The sequence below is a fragment of the Odontesthes bonariensis genome, chromosome 5, assembly GCF_027942865.1.
Source record: "Odontesthes bonariensis isolate fOdoBon6 chromosome 5, fOdoBon6.hap1, whole genome shotgun sequence".
Classification (NCBI taxonomy): Eukaryota; Metazoa; Chordata; class Actinopteri; order Atheriniformes; family Atherinopsidae; genus Odontesthes; species Odontesthes bonariensis.
The window spans coordinates 34,625,010-34,644,974 of NC_134510.1; the positions used below are offsets into that span (position 1 = coordinate 34,625,010).

At 40.5% G+C, this 19,965-nt stretch overlaps 2 protein-coding genes across 2 annotated transcripts in view; both read left to right on the forward strand.

The window, feature by feature from the left end:
* Nucleotides 1-6,435, forward strand: part of thsd7ab (thrombospondin, type I, domain containing 7Ab) — a 186,776-nt gene extending 180,341 nt beyond the window's left edge. Inside the window, exon 29 of the mRNA XM_075466226.1 lies at nucleotides 4,488-6,435. Coding sequence (XP_075322341.1) covers nucleotides 4,488-4,578 — 91 coding nt within the window. The 3' untranslated portion in view covers nucleotides 4,579-6,435. The remainder of the gene's footprint in view (nucleotides 1-4,487) is intronic.
* Nucleotides 6,436-8,732: 2,297 nt separating this feature from the next.
* On the forward strand, nucleotides 8,733-19,252 carry LOC142380391 (neurexophilin-1). Its single transcript, XM_075466216.1, has 2 exons — nucleotides 8,733-9,102; nucleotides 17,572-19,252. Exons 1-2 carry the CDS (start codon nucleotides 8,998-9,000, stop codon nucleotides 18,361-18,363), a joined length of 897 nt encoding a protein of 298 aa, XP_075322331.1. The 5' UTR covers nucleotides 8,733-8,997; the 3' UTR covers nucleotides 18,364-19,252.
* The last annotated feature ends 713 nt before the right edge of the window (nucleotides 19,253-19,965 follow it).

Here is a 19,965-nt window from a genome sequence, read left to right on the forward strand (position 1 = left end):
AATACTTGTGCGTAAAGTCTCAAAAATCACATCCACATCTTTTAAATAATGGCCTGAAATGTTATATTGTTAGGAGATGAAGCAGAATTAGCAACAGCTTGTGTGAGCACATCAGTGTCCTCTAGTTTTTGTTGTAATATGAATACCAAAAAAGGATCAATTCATGCAGACATGCACTCTTCATATTAAGATGAAACGAGACGTTTTTCTAGTATAGAGAACAAATAGTAGATCCCTTCAATCCCTTTCTTCACATAAGCGTAGCATATGTTCCCTTAGAAATACTCAAAACCTCTAATGTCATGATGATTAAGTATTTCCAGAATGATGTCAATTCCATCCATTGTGTGTTCATACAAAGTTGTAATGGCACAAACAGAATGCGATGCTTTTACACTGTGTTGCTATATGTGTTCCCCACAGGAATGTATTATCGTAGCTGTTAACTTATGATAAGTTGATTTTAAATGCTTTGTTATGTGGATCAGTCAAAACACAACCCGAATAACAGAAAACTCAAGAGAGACGCTAATATAAAGCAGACATGTGAAAATAAACTGCAGGGATGTATGTCTGTGCCACAAATCAAATTTAAATCTGCAGGAGCTGGAGTGCTTCTGTAGCATGATGCAACACTGCCCTCTTGTGGCCAAAAGCAGAAATACTATAAAAAAAAAAAAACCTTTCTGCCAAAACAACCAAAACCTTTGAGTTAAACATTTACTTTCGTGACTTCAAATAATGATTATTTTGGGGTTTGGGATAAAAAACGGTCTGTCACTGTTTACTTTAAGAAAAACTTTAAGAAAAAGTAAAAGGCAAACTTATGTAGCATCATCGGCGGATTAATTAAGAAAACACACAACAGCTTTATGAACAAATGGAAAAGACAAGTGAAATGTTGCGGCTGCTTGTTTAAGGTTTGCTGATGTTTCATTTGCAAACTTTTCATCCAAAAAAAAAATCGCTTCTTTTTAAAGCTTCCTGATATTCAAGAGAGTGTGACATCACCCCTCCCTGTACTGTGAGAGGAGGAACTTTTACCTGTTCAGAAGAATTAATTGGACTCTCTTGCTGGCTGATAACACATTTGAGTAACAGAAATTTGATAATGAGGACAACTAAATATTATCTTTACCATCTTTCACAGAGGATGTTTCTGAGCTCTGAACACCTTATTGCTTTAGACATGAATCCTGCCGCTCTGACAGCTCAGAGAAAAACTAGAAGTCATGTGTTCACTTCTTCCACTAAAGGTGCCTTTTTCTCCTGGAGGAAACGTTGTCTTTGCATGTGTGCAGAGTTTGCATGCATATTAACTCTTATACCTTAAATGCTTTCATAGAGATCCTTTTGAGTCATTTGTCTGTAGTTTTTACACTCTTTGTACCCTCTTTGCAGAGAATGTAGTTGATACTCTCAAGACAGTTTCCTCCCCACGGAGAAAGTAGTCCGTCTGTGTGGAAAATGTGCCATTTCTGACAAGTTTAGAGTCGTTTTTAGGTCTCACACTCAAAGCTGAAATAATGTCAATGTTTTTCTTGCTGGGAACAAATCTCAAGAAAAGATCAAAACCAAAAATTATTTAATCCAACTACCAAGTTTTATCCGAGTATCCAAAGCTTGATGTACGAACTCAATAATTGAGCCACCCATCTTACAAAAAAACTGTGCCATTTTTCAGAGGAAGAAACTTTAGTCCTCAGTAGGAGGCCGTTGCTGGGAGCCATATGCAGCAAAGAAAGCCAGAAAGTCATCCTCGTTTTATCCTTTTCAGGGAATTTAAATGAAAGTTATTCTTTAACTCAAGGCTGCAGATCAGCGGGGTGGGTTCAGGTGTCAAACTTATTTAGAAATTTCCTCAATTTAACCAATAAAATGGGAGTGCAATTCACATTTCTATTCAAAGCCGTCTTAAAATCCAATGAAAGCATTGATTGGGACAGCTCCAAGAGGACGGTGTTTCCCCAAAGTCCAAGATTGTTTTTAGTTTTTGCTTCAGTCATTCTCACTAAGGTGAATAACTTTTGTGAGGACCTGGTTATGTCTGGGGTCTGGAGGGTCTTCTGCATTATGAAAACAAACCAATTAATTTATAATAATAATCATTTCCAGCATTTTTACATCTGATAATCTCTGAGATTAAATGAAAAAGGAAGCACCTGCACCATTCTGGGTTAGCTGGATCGTCTAACAGCTGCAACACAGCACCAAAAGGCTGGATGAATAAAAGAAAAAGGTAAAAAGGTTTCAGGCCCCGTCCACATCAGGCCCAGAAGCATCAGGTTTGTCCAAAGGTTCTGTGCTGGATGTTGTAGCAGTGACCAGAGGTGGAGACTTGGACTCGAGTCCCGATTTTGATGACTTGAGACTTGCTTGACCAAATCAAAAAAACACTTGGACTCTACTTGGACTTAACCCTCTGGACTCGAGTTAAGTCACATGCAGCAAGCACAAATATTAAAATATTTTTTAAAAGTGTCACATCAATACTGTAGCAACCAGCCAGAAATCCCAGCCGTCAGTGACACCTGAACTTCACGCCGCCCGCCACGTCACGTCACTACGTCACGTTACCTTACGCACAGCTAACAGACCAGTGGTTCAACCTGGTCACATCTGGGTGCAGCTGGTGTTGAATGGTGTTTTTTTTTTAATGATTTTTTATGTGCAAGTTTCAGCAAGTTTGTGTAGAAATAAAAGGAGAAATACCTCCCAAAGTCTATTGTCTATTGATTTACAAATGCACTCCTGTTATCAGTCTTGGCTGGATAATTAATGCCAATACACACAAAAAAAAAGATACTAAAGATATCGCCCAATTTTTTTCAATTTCAAATAGCTTTATTGGCAGAAGAAGGCAGTACTTATATTGACGAAGCATCTAAACACAATATTAATAAAAATAAACAAATGAATAAGTGGCAGAACATTAACAATAAAATATAAACAACTTAATTGAGGCATGGTCATGATCCGTATCATTAATTGTAATCAATTTGTTAGGACTTGGTTGGGACTCGAAACAAAAATCATAGGACTTGGACTTGAGTTGGACTTAAGAGCAAAGACTTGAGACTTTATTCAAGACTTGAGAGCAAAGACTTGAGACTCTACTTGGACTTGCAACATAGGGACTTTCTCCCACCTCTGGCAGTGACCCTTATAGCACATTATGACGACTCCGTTCCTCAGTATAGTTGGTGAGTAAATCAACATTTGGTTGGCTCCAGCACTGTCTTGTCCACGTTTGTTGTTGCCATGTGAACAAAGAGGGAGATCAGTGCACAGTCTGGCATAGCAAGCCAAAATCAAAAGGCTCATTTCCTTTGATTCATTTCAGCCGTCTTGTCTCCTCTCTCCTCCGTCTTTGTGATTATGACCTGGAAATCACTCACAGCCTCTGTTCATCCTAAGTAGAAGTCTTTTCAGCATCTGTGACATCTGAGGGGAGGGGGGCGGGGGGGTAAACTGAATCAAAAGTAAATATAGAAGAACATTTCAACAGATTTAATGCTCATCTGACAGAAACTATTAAATCCAGCAGTAGGAACAGTTGGAGGGAAGAATCAAGTTTGTGCACATAGGTTTGGTGGACCCATTTTTTCTTTTTCCAAAGCTTCAATGCTTCCTTTATCCTCTGCTTTAGAATAGGAAACACTGGGCAATCCTTTTTGAACAGAAAGGAGATATTTGGTCCCACAAAATCGCAACATTCAAATCGACTCTCAGTTACTTTTCCTACAAATTGGGTTTGTATAGATAAATACAAGTGAGGTCACAGGAAAGTGCTTTGGGAACCTTGGGGTTTTGGAAGGTTTTTTTATAATTATTATGTTTTTTTTTTTTAGTTCCACTATCCACGATGACAACACAGTAATACCATTGTAAATACCATTATCTTAGATGGAATATTGCAAAAGATTAGTTTGCGTTAACCAAAAACTTTAGTGGACAAGACATTAGAGCAAGAAGATATGCAGCATCCCTGTTACACCGCGGTTCCTAACGTGCACACCTTACTAACAGCGCAGGAAGAGGAGAAAAGCTGGACAGAATCCTCTGACATTTATATTTGTCACTTTTAGGTGATTGGCCTAAAAAACACGCCCGTTGTTGGTTTTGCTGCTTTGTTTTGGTCGTGTGAGTTGGGAATTTGTTTTGAGCTGCTAATGAAGATGAAAAACTATGAGTCTTATGTTTAATAGACTTGTGGTGATCAACCCTCTGAGATCAGGAGTCAGTGGGAAGTTCAACTATCGACATTAAATCTGCTAATTGAGTTGACATTAATCCCTTTTAAAACCCTGGAATGGGCTTTCCTCTCCTGCTGTAACACCCTCACAGCTGCTTTGACCCTTTCCACCCGCATTTTTGTGTTTCATGATCACACCCACATTTCCCCGACGCCTGCAGCATGTGAAGTCATGACGAGTGTGGCCGTTCAGCTGGTATCGCTTTAACTTTGTTTCATTCTGTTCACACAGCAAAAAGCCAAAGAGACCTCAGAGACAGAGGCAGCAAAACAACCGACTAAAACCTCTGACTCTCGCCTACGACGGGGACACGGACATGTAGTCCTCCGACAGGCGCCTCGCCGAGCACTTCACCTGTCATAGAGACCTGCTTCATCATACTTTACAGTGTGGGACATGGATGTTTGCAGCGTGAATGGACACGTTACAGAGCGGAGACATTACAGAAAATCCTCTTAGCTGAGACACTGGTGGGGTTTAGCCATTTCGAGTCCAGCTCTGTTCATTCCTTTTTGTTGTTGTTTTTTTAAATACTTTATTTTGCCAGAGCCTTCATGACCTCCAGCGCCCTTTTTCTTTAAACATTTTTTTTCGTCTTTGATGTCCCATATTACTGACTTGTTTAAGACACGGGAGAGGCTGGGTGCAGAAGACAGGCCCAGCTGTGCTTCTGTCTGTGAATATGGCAGCAAAAGCTTCAACTCTTCCCCCCACGCTTTTTCTGCCTGTCCCTGAAAATGCTGAGTAGCTCGAGGCTTTGGATGCTCTGACGGTTCGTACGTTGCCAAAAGTCACCGCAGGGAAGAGGAGGAGGGAGGGGAAAATCTCCATCAAAAGGTTTGGATTCCTTTTTCTCAATCCTCAACTGGGTTTTGACTCAAATCTCTTTTCCAGTCTTGAACAAAAGGGAGGCATTTCTTCTCTTTTTTTTCTGCTTGATTCAGAGGCACTCAGGCCTGTGTTTGTGGGATAAACTGATCTGTATGATGCTGATGGAGGAGAAGCCTGCAATCAGTCGTTCATGGAAACTACTGCCTGCCATGTTTGCCTCCACTCTCGCTTTGTTTCAGGCACTACATTGCACTATATTAGTGCAGCATGATATGCACATGTGACTTCTACCTTCTATTGCCATAAAACACTGCCTCTTCCACAAACAGAACCATTCAGCAGATGAACACCAGGACGTGCAAAGGGAAAGAAACGACCGCGACTGGAAACCGTGTTTAAATGTGTCACATTCAACAAAAACAGGAGTAAATCTCAAGTAAATATATGTATAGATTTCATTTCTCACAGGAGACTTTTTTTGGTTGTAGTCAAGTACTTTTATTTGTGGTTTGTAGATTTCGTCTGGTGTTATCATTTCATTTCTGCCCAGATGCAAATCAGCAGGTGATATCTTTTTTATTTTTTATTTTTAGTCGATCACCTGCTCTCACGGTTATATTCAAAATTCAGACTTTTTAAAATGTTTACCTACAGTAATTCACATTCTGGAAACGTTTTGCATTAACTAATAGAAAACAAATGAAGCCATTCACATCGTGCAAATATAATTTCTGCCTTACTGACAACAACTAACTGTCCTGTTTGTGATACTTGAACGGGCAAAACGTCAAACACTACAGCACCCGGAGACATAAAACACTCAATTTAACTTTTCTGTTGAGGTCATGTAGGGAAATATAACCAGTTTCTACTAATTTCTCATGTAGTAACCGTATCATAGGTGCTCAGTCACACTACAAGGACATGACGTATAGGAAAAAAAAAACAACTGTACAAAGGATCTATACCATATGTTAATAATAGGAGAACATGCTTCTGCTGAGTTCAGTGTAAAAGCAAACTGGTGTGGAGAATGTGTACTTTTTTTCTCGTGGGATTTGTAAATAACCGCAACTTTCTTTTCTTTTTTTTTTATTGGGAAAAAAAATCGAAAGTATGTGTACATTTATTTTGTATTGCACAGAAAATGTTAGTTTGAATATTGCAAAGTGGGTGTATGATGATATTGCTGATTGTTGTTATCATGCAAGTTGTATGTTGTGACAAACAAAAAAAAAAGGGGGGGAACGAAAAAAAGAAGCAGAAAAAGATGGAAGACTCGGCCGTTTGTACAGGTTGTTTATATGTATGGAAAGACTTACTGAAAATAAATGCGGACACGGTTGTAAACACACAAATACAAAGTCATGGAGTCGTTTTTGTTTTCTTTCCTTTAACCGGTCTCTAAAATATGCCGGTCCAGTTCACAATCATGCGTCGGGTGTTGCACAAAAGCAGCAGAATCTCAGTCCAAAAGCAAAAATAAAACCAAACTTGTAGCTCTTTCAGCAGCTTGTAGATCTCTAAATTACTGACAAAAAGCTGTAATGTCAACGACTGCGCAGTGGAAAGTCATATGCTCTCAAACCAAGACTCGCTACCACAATATTGAGCAAGAAATACAATGTGAACGGAGGAAAAGTGATTAAAAGGCCGATTTTAGAAGACAAACTTCAGGTGTTTTTGTTATTGTCAGCAAATCTTGTGAAAATATTAAAAATGAATAAATATTAAAATGCTTCGATCTATTCAATGCAGTTTTTTAAATCATGACCTGCTTCTGCAGGAGTTTATTTTTTTATCATAAACTGAGATTTTTAACATTATTAGCTTCATCAGTTTGTTAAACCAACATTTCCCTTCCGCATGAGACTGGACGGCACTTTGTCTACACTCACACAATTTCTACAAGAGCTCATGAAAATGGTTTTAACTGATTAGGTGACCATTAAGAGAAGTTCTCCTGACGCAAGTACAATGTAAAAAAACAAACAAACTAAAGTTAAAAGACCGCGTCGGTTAACGGTTTATCTGAAGTTTAAAAGAAGCCCCTCAGTTTTAATTCAATTCAGTTTTATTTATATCTCGTCAAAGCACAACAAATATCAGGACTTTCTTAGACGTTATGAAACCATCTTCCCAGACTAACTGAGACTCTTTTAAATTAGTGGAACGCCATTTTCTCTCCAGGTTTCTTGCAGTCTGCTTTAAAGCACAAAGCTGTGAATTATACCCAGGAGCCAACCTCTTCTGACCGATTAACTCCTTTTTCAGATTATAGTGCCGTCAACAAGGCGATCGGGTCATGTGGGATCAAAGTTTAGGCACCTGTCCTCTTGTATTTTCACACAGTTCTCTGATGAACACCTACTATAAATACATTTCTTCTCAGGTGCTGTGTAGAACAAATAAAGTGAACTCAAAAGTTATCAGAAACGGTCAGATAAGACAGGGTTATGAGGAAATACAGTTAATCGTTCACTCTGTGCCACATATCAGCATAAGATCAAAGGTACTCAGGAGTGAGTAGGTCTGTGTACACTTGGATGACTTCAGACAGAAACTCTGAATAAGGAACAGGTACACAACAAATACAGCATTTTCCATCTTTTATGTCATGATCCGTCCTCAATGGCAAACTATACATATCTAAATAATGTTTTTTCACCGCTGAAGCATTGTACACACCTCTGATTTGTGTTCACATCACTTCCACTGAAGACACGGGAGGAGGCAGTCTTTAATTAACCATGATGAACATGTGAGGAAACATTAAAAAACTATAAGTGAAAACAGCATCTGCTCGTTTATCATCTGAGGCTCCTTTCAGAAACGGGCCTGAGATGAAGTGAGAATACTGTCATATGATGCACATGCCAGTGAGATTTTACACTGATTAAAAACATCTCTCTGTAGATCGTGTTTGTCAAATCTGAGAGGAGTTTAATTTTCACCATAACGCCTGCACCGCAAACTAACTGTTGGTGTGGAGTTTAAAAGACGAGGGCATTTCCTGGATAAGGAGTGAAAGATGTTATCGAGTCTCCTTACCGGATCTAATGATAAGTCGGGATGCCACAGCCTCTGCTGCTTTTATCAGTAAATGGAAGAGGAAGCTAAAAGATATTAAATCCCCAAATGTCTCTTTGATGCACGGTATTTTTGCCAGCATATTTCCAAGACTTTGCATAGATTTCATATCCTGCACTTTCTGTGTTTGCAATGGACAAAACCTTTATATAACAAGTATACAGGGGGATCTGTTTGTCCTTAAACCCAGTTTTGATCAAAGACTTAAACATATTTGCTCTGTAATTTTCCTAAAATATGAAATAACTTTCCTGCTTCTTGTTATCAGTAATGAGCAGCTCAGGATAAGCAGCAGTAACTGCCTGGCAGAGGCACACAGCGCAGACTACAGATCATTCAGGCATGAAGAAGTCCATTTTTCCTCAGTCTCGCTGGATTTGGTGATTTTTCCAGAGTGGGAGAAAAGAAGCCACTGCAGCCGACTGCCACTAGATGTCAGCCCTTGATGATGTTAACAGAAAAGTTGCTACCCAGAAATCGATAATATGTGAACCTCCCTCTCTGCTCCCCCTTTCTCCACTCAGAGTATTTCTCTCTCTATCTTCCCCCGACTCCCTCCCTCCTTGTATAAAATGTCCCTCCACACTGACAATCAGACGTACAAACACCTCAGTTCTCACCACAGCGTCAGAAAACACCCCAGTTTTGCCAGCACACACCTGAGCCGTCCTGAATGAGCTTGAGGAGATCCATCTCCGCCGCTTCGCCTCTGGACTGCCTCCTTCACTCCTCATTTCTCCTCAAGTTCGGTAGCTGAGAGCGGCTCAGTCAGTCAGGAGGAGATTCTTTCCTTTTTGTTTTTCTTTTCTTTTGGGCTGAAATGAGAAGATCAAGGACAGCTGACATGAGGGGAGACGCTCCACAAAGAGGCATGAAGACCACATGCCTGTGGGCCGCCGCTGCGCTGCTGTCAGTCATCTCTCTGGTGAGTTAAATGTCATTTTGATTTGACCTTTTTGAATTTGCATATCATTTTGTAACTGGAGATTACTGGGAATGATGTGTAACAGGAATGTTCAGACAATTCAGAGTAAATCAAGGATCTCACAGTGTCAAAACAAGCACAAATGTATCATTTCAAGATTATGTGTGATTGTGGGAAAATTTTAGGCGAAACGTTTTTGCTGTTTTCTTCCTCTTCTGTCACGTTTTAGTTTGTTGGAGTAGAGAGAAAAATCCAGGTTTTCAAGTTGAGCAGTCACACAGATTTTTGCATATGGATTTGCTGACTCGTTAATATCTCCCCGAATTAACAAATGTCTGTGTGAACACAAATCCAAACCAGCATCTTGACAAATCCACCCGCTGAACATTCCTCCCTCAGCACCTCGCATCCAATCCTGCCCCCCTGCATTCCTCCCATTTACAGATGTGCTTCGGTAAAAGTCTATTTGACAGGACGAAGGAGAACAGCCTGAGCCCATTATGACAAATACAGCGGAATGCTCGCAAACTCGATGCCTTGACAGTTTGTGACAACCCAATTCCTTTAATCCCCGAAGAGACAGTAACCCCTCACCCGCTGATAAATCTGTCAACAAAGCAATCAAAGCAGAGCAGGAGCCACTCCCCTCTCCGACAAAAATTCCATAAACTTAATCCCTGCAAACTTGACTGGCCTTAAAAAGCTCCTGTGGTGTTATCTGTGTTTAATTTGCATAGTGATGGAAAGAAGTCAATTACTATTAATTATTCTCTACAACTTAATACCCATTATCGAATTGAATTTGCCGTCTTGAAAACCATAAACTCAATTTCACAGCTGACTAAGCGCACTAATCATTTCACCCCCCCTTCCTTGGTTTTTTTTACTTAAGGAGCCCGTCCTGCATCGACAGAAAACAACGATTCTTCAGCTCCAAGAACAACATCATTGAGTATCATGCGTTACCCTTTTGTTATAATACACTGAAGACAAATGCTGATCATTGAGCGTTTTGTATGTACTGTACAAAAACATCATGGAAGTGTGAGCTGATCTCACAGCATCTCTTGACGGGAGTGTTTTTTTTTTCCAGACTGGGCTGCCAAATTGCTTCGCCATGCTTTAATGGGATGATCATAATTGTTTCGTACTTGGCGCATCCTAAGCTTTCGCCCGCAGCTCCTTCAACAGATTGACAGACCCATGGGAGCCTCACAAACTTATTTTGGCCGCCTTTGAACCAAGTCGTGTGTGAAATAATATGATTATGCATTTTTCCTCTGGGTAAGTTGGAAAACTGGTGGCTAGGTTTTTTTCCCCCCCTCCTTCTAATTCTTCTTCTTCTTAAAACTGCCCCCCTCTTGTATCCTGCAGTCTGTCCGGATACAGTATTTATCCTCCTCAGAAGTCACGGTAGTAATTGTGCCCTGGCCTCTGAAAGTGGCGCCGCAGTGATAGGGCTCACTTCCATCCACAGCTGCCTGTGATGTCTTGACACACTTTGTGATTTGTCATCATCTCTGACACCCCTCAGGTAGCACTTTGATATCACTTGGGGAGCATAAGACCGAAACTCTTGGTGGGTGTCAAATTCCCTCAGCTGATCCATTAGCTGGATGACAGGTGATCTGACAAGGCCAGACCAGTTCAATTCACTGTAAATGAGGAGGACAACAACCACATCCCAAGTGCCCAGTTTAAAAATCCTCCACCAGGCGCCTCTTTTACAGCCTTCATGTTCTGAGGACCATTATGGAAGATCACGTTTCATAAACCAACATACTGCGTCTCTTTTCTTAGCCTCTGACTGGAAAGAGTCTTAAGATAGAAGTATTTGTGATTGAGAGTCATTAATTAGAATAAAAGGAGGTTATACTCTGAGGTTTGATCAACAAACAGATCCACTCACGCTTTAAGCCTCTTTGGATGAGTGAAAAAGTTCAAAGAAAGAAAGAAAAAAAATCAGCTGTACTTGTTTTTTTTCCAATCTTTTTAAAAACTATTAAGAGGACAACAGCCCTGTTAGTTATCTGCACGTTGAAGCCAAACTCTGAACCAATCAGGACTGGCAGGTGGGAGCCCGAATCTTTTAGTCGCTCTTCATTCTGTTGAAACTGGAACTGTCGCACCCACACACAGCAGCAACAGCATTCAGGGTAAATGAAAACTGACACACACTTTCATTCTCCAGCAGCAGGTTTTTTGTACGAGCGCACCGCAGTCATCTGGCTCCTCCGGTGGTTCTATTAAAGGTGGAATTTGTTGGCTGTTCGGGGGTCCAGCCCATAGAATATCCTCCGAGCTCCCGAGGGAAGCCGGCGGTTGTTTATCTTCCTGTTTCAAAGAGCGGACGCCTGCGCCTTATCACAGCCTCGCCAAGAGTAGATAGCATTTAAGTTTGTCCAACAGCCTGCCTGCACTCTGCATCTGGCAATCTGAGAGTCGTTTCCTAAAGGACTTCTGCACGGCGATGCTGTTTGCTCTTATCTTGTTGAGGGATTCTGCCTCGTAAGCTGAACCTGCGAATAATATTAACAGACAGTTAAATGAGGTTTTGGAGAGGGTGCATAACAAACTGCAGGGAGAAAAGTTGACAAATAAAAAGAAATAAAAGTGTGGCGGTAGAAATGTTGGAATATCTTTGAATGATGATACTGTTTAATAGACAGTATATTTCATAAATGCATCTTCTCTCCTGCTGCACTGGCTTTGTTTATTGTATGTTCGTTGTTGTTTATGTGCACATACACATATAGACTTTAGGGATGTTCAACTTATCTTATGGCATACATATTCAAATCCATTTAAATCTAAATAGAATACAATTCATTTGAATGTTAAAATGCAGTTTTTGAGGACTGGTTTCTGTCTGTCTCTGTGCTGTTGGATGCAGACAACTAAAACTAAAAAGGTCAGACTAAAATTAAATTTCAGAGTATTAGAGCCAGAGATGTTTTGCATTTTTCATGGTGTCAACGATGAAAAGACATTTGGTGCTCTTGTGAGCATTTCCAGCTCCTGTGTGTGTGTGCGATAAATAAACGTGTGTGTGTGTGTGTGTGTGTGTGTGTGTGTGTGTGTGTGTGTGTGTGTGTTTGTTCTCAGTAATGAAGAGACATGTCAGCCAGTGTGACGATGCAACTCACTGATGTGTTTTTTAATAGTCTGTGGACAACACTGGAGTTCAGTGGCACAGAGGAGCGAGATAAATGAGACGACGCTTGTTAGTGGGATCATCTCAGTGTTGGTTCTGTGGTTTTAATAAGATGCTGACAGGAAGAAAAATACCAAAAAAATCTCCAGTCCTATCCTGTAAGACTAATCCGAGATATTCACATTGTGCAGGAATCAATGGAAGTCTATGGCTGCCTCATTTAAAAAAAATCTGAAACACAGATAACAAAGTGTTTTTTTCCATAAGATAGTTTATATTAAATGCTTCCTTTAATGTTAATTTACACAAACATGATGCATGTTCCTTTTTTCTTCAGTTCTATGTCGTCCCGATGCAACTTTTTCTACTTTTTCAATATTCAAACATTACCTGGGATGCAGCTTTTGAAGTATTTATCTCACATATCAGGTTTTTTTTCTATGAATATTGTGTCTTGCTTGCATAATTAGAAAATGATGGCTCCTGTTAGATGGTCCAGTTTACATTTTCTACATTTTCTTCCAGAAATTCCCTCTTTCTATTCTGAATTTTGCCATACTTGCAGAGTATTGGCATGTCAGCCGGTTCACCTTTCTGGATGAAGGCTGACTTACACACCTGAGTGGGTGTCTTCCTTAATAAGTTTTAAGAAAATGCTGGAGACGGTTACTTTAAATTCACGTGAAAGTGTACAAATTACCTAATTAAGTAAGCTTAATTTGTGCAGCTCACTTTTTACAGCATAATTAATTGATTGTCAAAATGATTGCAGAATAATTTACAACTAATTGATCATTCGGTTTATCACCTCCTCTGCTTCATAGACCTCTCCAACAGCCGATAAACATGCATTTTAGGTCAAAAGTTACTCCGAGTTAAGCGTGCCTCTTTTTTCCCCGAGAACAAATTACGATAAAAGAACGTCCTGGTAGTTTAGATTGGAGAGGCTTCAGCGTGTGGAACCAACGCTACAGATCGTCACGGCAGCAGTTTTCAATCTGAGGTTGTTGACCCCTACAAGAGGTCACAACATACATCTGAAGGATGATATATTAAATACTTCCTTTCCTCTTCTGAAATACTGGATATTTGAACCTTCTCTGGTTACTCAAAATGAATGAATATAGCACTTTGAGATGTTAAGATTTAAAAAGGGCTTTTTGTCTCCTAATTCAGACACCTGGGAAGCCAAACAGTTTGGGAACCGCTGTTTTATCAAAGTGTGACTAAAGTTATTAATAAAGACAATTCATTTAAGATTAATTCCCGCTTTAGCCATGGGTGATTTTGTTTGTCCTCATCTGATATTTAATTAAAATTGACAAGCCAATATCTGACTGTTAAGTCCTGAGTTATCAAAGTGTAACCGTTGACCTTTACGTTGGCGTGTTTATTCTCACTTCTCTCTCTGCGGTATCTCTTTCAGGCACATTCATGCCCCCAACACACACTCCCTTTGTGGCTGGCTCGCATGTTTTTTTTGCAGCCGAGCAGAAGTAAATCTTGGCCCTGTGAGTGTTGGTGCAATCAGTCGGGGTGTTCCGGATGTAAACGTAGCTTTAGTCAGGACTGCCTCTGATCTGCCTAATCTCCCACGGGCTGGATTACAGGTTGGGCTGTAATCCGTGAAGTGGGGGTCTCTGTCAATGTGCCTCCAAGTGCTCTAATCCAGAGACTGTCAGGTGCTTTAGATGAAAGCTAATTGCATGTCACAGTTTGGGAACCAAATAACACTGGTGACAACAGAGCAGAGCTTAGACCCACAACAGGGAATTAGGTCTGACGGTGACTGGGCACACACTTCAGATGTGCTGCGTAAAATTTGATCATCTTGGAGGAAAATGGTTATGAAAACCTCTCCAAAAATTAGATTCAAGTGACATCTCTGATAGAAGAAAAGTTATTCCGAACATGAAGTTTTTTTTATTCGATTTTTTTCTTTAAAGTCAAGGCAGTTGAATGTAATGCTTTACAAAGTGATATGAGAAGAATTCTGCCTGGATTTGTTTTGTTTAGAAAATATTCTTCACATCTACATGGTAAAACGCTGTATCAACACAAACCCAACTCTCACTTTCAGCGATTAGCCCGAGAGGCATTTAAACCAGCTCAAAGCTGTTCCCTAATATCCCTTGATCTGGTTTCGGGACTCCGCTGAGACCGAAACCCAGTTACAGAGAAGCATCAGTAATTACTGCGCTTTCAAAATGATATTTCATTTGATGATTAGAGACTACAGCCTTTTAACAACTCAGAATAGAAACAGCCATGAGAAACAGATTAGTTTTACAGTTTGGATTACCAGACAAAGAGCATTTGGAGACAATTTATTCATTTACAATTACTGGAATCACTAAAATAAATTAAACTTGGCCTGCTATCGTTTCTTTCTTAACATATTATTTGACCTTCCAAGGATGCATTTATGCACTGTTGCAACTATCGAGTAAGCTGCTGTTTTATTCTGCGAGAATCCTATTATTTTAACCAATATTACTTTTAGAATTAACAACCTAAATGATTTCAACCCTGAAATATTCTTAAGCCCAAGAATGAAGACTCGACTGTAATGTCATAATCAGCTTTATAGCTCCCTGGCCGATGATCTATAACATACTTTTTCACTGAACTTTTACATCCTAAGGAGCTTTATGTTTGACCATAATGGTGCCAATAAATCCTGAACAGGATGTCTCCCCTCATCCTCACGCTCACTTTATCTTTTTATAACACATCACCAGCCAGGAAACATGACAGACTTTTGTTTCCAGCAATGAAAGACAAAAGGAGGTGTTCATTAATTTGGTTTAACTGCCCCACTGAGCACAGAAACTGCTTAAATTCATACGTCTCTTCATCTTGTCACTGCAAACATTTAGCTCCGGGGGTTCTGCAGCTCTTCTTTTATCCTTAATAAAAACCAACTGGCTGCAAACGTTTGGCTATGTCCAATTCTTTTCTGGATGTGAGACGCGTTGATTTCTTTGACTCTGTATCGTGTTGCATTTAAAGACCGTTCAGGCTGCTCAGGGAGGCAAAGATCACAGCGCCAGAAACGGTTTGTTCTCATCAGGTCATTCGTCATCGAGGCCTCTTCAAAACAACTGGAGGCCATCTTTTCAAACTGCACCACTCTGAAGCACGAAATGAATACACACTTCAGAGAAGGATCACAACTCCTGCAACAGTTTACCCTGCGAGAGCATCACAAAAAAGCTCCGACCTACAGAACTACCAATGTCATTCAGTGAACTTTCTGAAAGAGAAAGGACCTTATTTTCAGCGCATCGATCGCGGGGTGAAAGTACAATATGTAAACGCTCTGACCAGATAGATCGGCTGTCACGTTGCCCGGCCGCAGTCTGGACATCGCTGTCACGGGTCTCTGCGGGGTGTGCGGGAAATCTCCCCCCTCTCATCTGTGTGATTGTTAGAGGAGAGACAGAATGAACCATCAATCATCCATTCGGGGTACATTCAGCAGGTAATAGTCTGATGTTGGATCACGTCTGCAGCCATGACGCTCGTCATTCATCTCCACGTATATGTCAGTAATACCCTTAATCTTGATTAGGACGTTTCACACACTGTGAGACATGGTTACAGCGTAAAAATCATTTGTTATATGTGTGTTGACGTGAGTGTGGAGGGATAACTGCATCTGTTGGCGTTTTCTCGGCCCTGTTTGTTGTTTGTTAGTTGCCGAAAATGCACCAATGAAAGTCGACTTCAGCACAAAGAAGACTAAATACGAACACGTCAACTCAAGGTTATTTAAAGAGACAGAAACTTGATACTGGACTATACTTAAAGTCTCTACAATGTCTTTGCACACCGACCATCCAAATGTGAGATTGGAGAAAAAGATGAACACACACAAAACGACATTTCTGACACAAGCGTTATCTCCATATGCCCATCCACCACCTGATGTCCATACAAGTTGCTGTTTGCCGGGCTAAATAAGGACAATTATGACTCCTGGACTCAAACTGAGCATTGGCAATGGAAGCAATTTTCAGGCTTTGAAAATTTACGTAAATCCTTAGGAGACTGGTGTGATCCTTTAGTGGATTAACCCTCTGAGCCCAAGGCAGTTTCTGGGTATTTCTTTGCTCCCGTCACATTTTTCCCCCCACACGGTAGGCTCATTTTCACAGCAACATGAAAAACTGAACCTCTGAAGAGACTGCAGTTTATCTGTTGCACCGAGCATGACAGAAGTTTTTGGTATCCGCAGCATCTCATTTGTGCAAAACAATCATTTTTCTATTGGCAAATATTAAAACCAGGCATGTAGAACAAAGGGAGAGCTTTAGATATGTTATCTTTCCATTAGAAACTTGAAAATCCAATTAATTTCTCAGTTTAACTTATTTTTAAAACAGTTGGTGATATATATGTATACATTTTTTTTAAATAAAGTATGCCCTTATAACTGGCTGGATGTTTTAGGGCCCCAAGAGCTTAATCATATTGTAAGAGATAATTTGATGATAAATAAAATTTATTATTTTAGCAAATGCTCCAGTAACTCCTTTCTAGAGATTCTTCATCATCATCGTTTAATAACGCAAAAAAAATGGCCTGTTTAACCCTGATTTTGTTGACACACATATGGACATATCAGCTGCAACCAATTCAGATCAAATTTACTGACGTTCAACTGGTGCTATAACAGCATGAAAAATATAAAAAATAATACGTAGGTACAAAACCTACTGAGACTGAAAGACTGAAATTGCTCCTGCGATTAGATTAGATTAGGTTTAATTGCGGGCATTAGGAGGCTACACAGTCGTGCTTAAAAATAACCCCTTTGTTAAGAGCGTCAAAATGTATTCTGTTGCTCTCGAGAGAAAAGATTCATAATTCCAACTACCATTATAACAATTTGCCACTGAAAATTACAGAGATTCTAAGATAAATGGACATAACTGTGGCTCTTTTTGCACATTTCATGCTCACACCAAAACCTCAAGTTCCCAGACAAAATATATGACTGATACCAACAATTTGACAGCAATGTCTGCATAATTGTCAGCCAGCCTTTTTATTTTTTAAAGGTCCAAGGTATAAGATGTAGTCACATCTGGTGACACAAACTATCACCCACTTATCTCCAAATGCTTCAGCCAGCGTTTGGTTTGTCCCTTCTGGACTACCATAGCAACATGGCCGAGGAGGGTGACCTGCTCTTTGGATTTCAAATTCTCAACAAAAACTAATCTAGAGAACTCTGAAGTCCACACGGAAATGTAAGATTTCTGCTCTCCAGCTACAAATTCTAACTGATGGTTACTTTGCTCTTCCAGGTCACCAGTGCTGACTCACTGAGTTCAGGAAGTTCAGACTTGAGGCAAAGCTCAAAATCCAAGGCAAAGACCTATTGGACTGAGAGCAGCAAGGCTGTCTCAATCAGTCGCCTGCTGTCCCAAACTCTCTACAACAAGGAGAACTTCACCTCTCTGGATCTGAGCTACGATGAGGCGGACTCGTACTCTAAACAGGAACAGTGGAAATGGCTTTACAACACTTCGGCACCCCGGGACCCTCGATCGAGGACAAAAAGAAGGCCCATCGTCAAAACTGGGAAGTTTAAGAAGATGTTCGGTTGGGGTGATTTCCACTCCAACATCAAGACGGTGAAGCTGAACCTCCTCATCACCGGGAAAATCGTGGATCACGGCAACGGCACCTTCAGCGTCTACTTCCGGCACAACTCAACCGGTCAAGGCAACGTTTCGGTGGGACTCGTCCCCCCGACGAAGGCTGTGGAGTTCCAGGTCCACCAGCAGCACCAGCAGTTCCACCACCATCACCAACAGCAGCAAACGGCTCTGGAGACCAAGGACACCAAGCTGTTCAACTGCAGGGTGGAGTACGAGAAGGTGGAGAAAGGCACCAGGAACTCACTGTGTGCCCACGACCCCTCACAGAGCTGCCCGCAGGATCAGACCCAGAGCCACGTGTCCTGGCTGTGCTCCAAACCCTTCAAAGTCATCTGCATCTTCATCACCTTCTACAGCACCGACTACAAGCTGGTGCAGAAGGTGTGTCCAGACTACAACTACCACAGCGACACCCCCTACCTTCCCACCGGGTGATCACATGACCAGACAAGGAGAAAGAAAAAGACACAGGCTGTCGGGCCGTGAGCAGCGTCAGATTATTCGAATGAAATGGAGTCGAGACATTTCCAACTTGAGATGTCGCCAGGCATTATTACAGCTTACATATCCTTGTCACAAGACCGATATTGCTCGGATGAGCAGACCCAGCCTGGGGTCATTATGAAAGCATTTAGGGAAGCATTTATAGGCTTGCAATACTCATATCATATGCATAGCTGCTTACATTGAAAGGAAATTCTCAAGCCAACTGTGAAAATATGCTGATTGTATTTATGTAAATATTGCGGATTCCACACAAAGACCAGAAAAACAATTTTATTAATGTTTTCTTCAGCTAATTTACTTGTTTATATTGATAGTGTGTTTCCGTCTCAATCATGCTTTCTGTCTTCTTCAATCAATCACTGGTAATCTTTGCAAACACGTAAATGTCAATGCAAATAAGAAGAATCCGTCAGTGTGTATTAGAGGGCATGATGGAAAAAAACAAACCTATTTTGAGTGGTGGTGTTCTCTGCAGTGTGATTGTTCGAGTGAATATACCTCTCCGATATTGTTGTTGGAATCCCATCCATGTTCATGCATGAACCGAATGTGGTAAACAACTAAATAACGTCCATTTATATTTTCGTGTTATTGCAGCTGTCAAATGTAATCTTCATCAAGTTGCAACTGTTACAGGAGACAGAGAGAGAACAGGACTTCTATTCTAATTCTGTGTTGTGTGTTGGAGGCTTGAAGGCCGTGGATGGCATACAGTGAACAACACCAATGGAGAGCTCCCATAAAATCAAACGTGAGCAAAAAGTAAATGTTGCAATAAATAAATAAAAGTTGTAGAAGACACGCAAGATGACAGAGATACAGGAGATCATTTTTTGTGATGCGCTTTAGAAATAATCAAACATAACTGTGCTCTAAATCTGCTCTTTTCTTCGTGCTCTGTTTCCTTTTTAGACACTTGGATGTTGCTTTTTTTTTTTCTGTGACTTACAACAAGCCCAGCGTAATAAATTTCAGCTCCCGCAACATGACAAGCAGGCAGCCAGTAGTGAGAAGTGTCAGAGCCACGGTGGCTCTGCGGAAACCAAAAATAACTGCTTGGGATAATCATTAAGTGCCAGAAAACAGGAAAAAAAAAAAACAAGGTCAAAAGTGTTTGTTTAAAAACAGATAACAGAGCCGGTGAAACAGGAAAGCATGGCGGGCGTGGAGAGGATGATTTCCAGAAGTTCACTTAACAAAAGCTGAAACAGATCAAACTGTGTTAAAATGTGAAAGGTGGTAAAATGTGAGTTCCTGCGACAGAGAAGACAGAATATATATTAAACAGCAGGTGCTAATCACATATCCCCACCTATCAAACATTTGCACCTCTGGTTATCAAAAAAGGCAGATTCTGCATGAGACTAACACCGCTGCTAATGATACTGGATGTTCCAATTGGCTATTAAACCTTCATTACATAGATTGGAAGCCAGTGGCTCCATGTGAAGCATTTAGAGAAAATGAACTCTGTGAAAGTGGGAGCTCTGCCGACTCAACACTATAGAATAGAGAATAAATTAAAGTGCC

Coding starts and splice junctions, on each gene's coding strand:
- LOC142380391 (XM_075466216.1), top strand. CDS start 8,998: ATGAGAAGATCAAGGACAGCTGACATGAGGGGAGACGCTCCACAAAGA. Junction 9,103..17,571: donor TGCTGTCAGTCATCTCTCTG/GTGAGTTAAATG, acceptor TTGCTCTTCCAG/GTCACCAGTGCTGACTCACT.